Below are 3,048 nucleotides of genomic sequence, written 5' to 3'. Positions count from 1 at the left end.
GCAGGATCTCATGATGCTCAAAGGAGTGCTATTCAAGGTTATCGACGGTAGGCGGTTATTCGTGGTTCCGAACGCGATGCGGAAATATATCTTAGTCATGGCACACGACAAAGCTGGGCATTTCGGGATGGATAAAACCATGGAATTAATTAGGCGCGTATATTGGTTTCCGAGAATGCGCGAGTATGTGGCGCACCATTTGAAGATGTGTATCGAATGCATCTTCAACAAAGAGCAGTCGGGTCGTCGAGAAGGGATGTGCAATGTGATTCGACCGGAATGGAGACCCTTCGAGAAAGTCTTTATAGACCACGTAGGCCCTTTCCCGAAATCGGGAGGAAACGAACATCCGATAGTGATGGTTGATGGGTTGACGAAATTTATCCTACTTCAGGCAGTACCGGCAACTACAGCGGCAGGCGTAATAAAATTCAAGGGTATTCATGACGTATGGTAGGCCGACTAGATTAGTCTCTGAACGAGGTACTGCGTACACGGCGAAATCGTTCGAGGAGTTCCTTATTGCGAATGGGGTCAAGCACGTGCTCGTGAGCGCGCAACATCCCCAAAGTCAGGGACAGATAGAGCGTTTGAATAGGGAGGTAGCCAGATTATTGAGGTCTCTATGCGAGAGATCCGATGGACATGATTGGGCGAAACAGGTTCCAACGGCTCAAATGATGCTGAACTCAGTCGCGTCCAAGACTTCAGGCAAATCACCATTCGGGGTTTTGCACGGGTATCTTCCGAGATGGAATAATCATTCGCAGGCAGTAGAGGAAGTTCAGGAGAAGGTTTGGACCCCGGCGAGGGAGGTTCAGGGAGCAGTTATCGAGCAAATCGAGAAAGCTTAGGATCGCTATGCTTATTATTACGATAGGAAACGACGACCTTATTACGTTAGGCTAGCCGAAGGAGACATAGTAGTAGTCAGTAGGCTGCCAGTGCATACGGGGGAACCAACCAAACTTCAGCCAAAATTCAGGGGACCAATGGTCATTACCGAAGTACTGCCAAATGATACTTATAGGCTTGTTCAGTTGGCGACAGAAAGTACACCTGTACAGCCCATTGTTCGCAGCTCCGTTATTACAAGGTGAATACGGATGAAAGGGCGATGCGATACCATTCGACGAAACCTTCGACGATGACTATGGGAACGAAGAAGAACCAAGGCAGGATCAGTCAGGCATCGAAAATACTGAAGGCATCGGAGAAGCGGCGGAGACACCCTTGATGGCGAGCTTCGAAACAGCGCCAGATACAGAGGAAATTCGGGAGTCAACGCGAATTAAGGAGAAGTCAAGAGAACCGGAGGGTTTAGAAGATCGAGTGATCGACAAGTCTTCAGAATCAGCATCAGGATCATCTCCAGAAATTCAGATCAACGTAGATACGGATAGGTATCCGGAAAAATCAAGGCCAGTTAGGAGAAGAGCTACAGATTCGAACACGGCAATTATGGAATCTCGAGGTAGAGAAGAGGATCACTCAGATCAGGCTAGGCAACAGCCAGTTAGAAGGAAACGCTTTCAGGGAAAATATTCTAAGTAATGTTGAGGACAACATTTAGGTAGCGAGACCGAGCGAATTGGGTCAAATGTATGGTGAGAAAGTGGCAGGCATGTGTCGGGAACGGAGAGGGATGTACGGAATGTGCACGACGGATAGAAGATCGACCGGAAGAAATGTCGAGTACATATTTTAATGGAAAACGGCGCTGGCATCGACAAATCACAGCTCGAGTTAGGACGGAGGTGAACGAAAGACCGAAATGATCATTCCATCGTCGTCGCTTCAACGATCAACATCCTAGATCCAGAATTCAGTTCAGGAACCCAGCACTCAGTACTCAGGCCAGTATGTCAGCAGCAAAACTGTGAAGCTTGTGGAGACAACAGACATGCGACAGGGTCTGTGAGGTGTCGGGCAAGGGACGCGATATGTACCGCGTGCCAGAAAGTAGGCCATTACGTGAGGTGCTGCGTGTGGTACAGGGGTCCGAGGAGGACTGAAAGGCAGAGATCGGACGAAGCGGTGGAACTACTGCAGGCCATCCCGCGGGAGGGGCGTGCGGATGTCAGCGTGAATATCCAGGTACCAGCAATCGGGCAACGGGCCGAGGAAGGAGTACCGGCGGAAGGAGTCGGCGAGCAGGCTATCGAAGAGGCAGCGCAGGCCATCGAAGATGCAGAGCAGGCAGTCGACGGCGTCGAGCAGGGAGTCGAGGTTGGGGAGCAGGTGATTCAGGCAGAAGAGCACCCGATCGAGCAGGAGGACGGGCAGGTGCCGCAACGCGGGGCCGATCTGGCGCGATGGCAGTGCACCATCTGCTTGGACGAGGCGAGAAATGCGGTCGTAACCACGTGCGGCCACCTGTCATGTTGGGGCTGTCCCTACGGTTGGGTCACCGAAGGCACTATGGGCCAATGCTGTCCCCTGTGCCGGTCCAGAATCAACATTTTTCGATCGACTCCCATCTACGGAAGTGAAACGGACGACGCAGGACAGGCGGAGGGCATTCCGCAGAGGCCCGGAGCAGTCTATGTGCCAAGAAGGGAACTACCCTGAGATGTTTGTTGGGAAATCACCTCTGTTTCTGTGAACAAGGTCATTCCCATTACTGTCTTAAAAGTTTTCCAGAAGTCAGTGTTCTCTTTTGAGTTAATTACACTTGTTTACATGATAATTGTACTTAAATATGTAAGCCAAGAAACTCTGATCTAATTGATACAGAAAAAGACTGAATAGTCTTTTTCTGGAGAACTCCTTCCGTTTTTTCACTGTAAGGGGCTATGAAACCCGGACGGTATATAAGATACACTGAAATAAACATCAGACACAGATTCTTCTGTCACACGCAATCCTTGCGTCCTCATTCTTGAGAAGCACCTTCCCTGCCAGCCCTCGACCCTCGGAGATCATCAGAACATTGTGCCGAAACAACTCTAAACTCCGGACAACGGACTCCTGCCGAACTGAGCACCTGCTCTGTGAGCTAACACTCATTGGGATCCTCTCGGATTCCTAACAATGTTATCAAAATCT

General features: G+C 50.1%; 1 protein-coding gene across 1 annotated transcript; it reads left to right on the top strand.

The window, feature by feature from the left end:
- Positions 1–1,862: 1,862 nt before the first annotated feature.
- On the top strand, positions 1,863–2,571 carry LOC108865016 (E3 ubiquitin-protein ligase RNF170-like). Its single transcript, XM_018641625.1, has 2 exons — positions 1,863–1,879; positions 1,998–2,571. Exons 1-2 carry the CDS (start codon positions 1,863–1,865, stop codon positions 2,569–2,571), a joined length of 591 nt encoding a protein of 196 aa, XP_018497141.1.
- Positions 2,572–3,048: the final 477 nt, after the last annotated feature.

Source organism: Galendromus occidentalis, unplaced genomic scaffold (genome assembly GCF_000255335.2).
Source record: "Galendromus occidentalis unplaced genomic scaffold, Mocc_1.1 scf7180000075869, whole genome shotgun sequence".
Classification (NCBI taxonomy): domain Eukaryota; kingdom Metazoa; phylum Arthropoda; class Arachnida; order Mesostigmata; family Phytoseiidae; genus Galendromus; species Galendromus occidentalis.
Note: the sequence above shows the minus strand (reverse complement) of the source record. Positions and strands in the feature narration are given on the sequence as shown.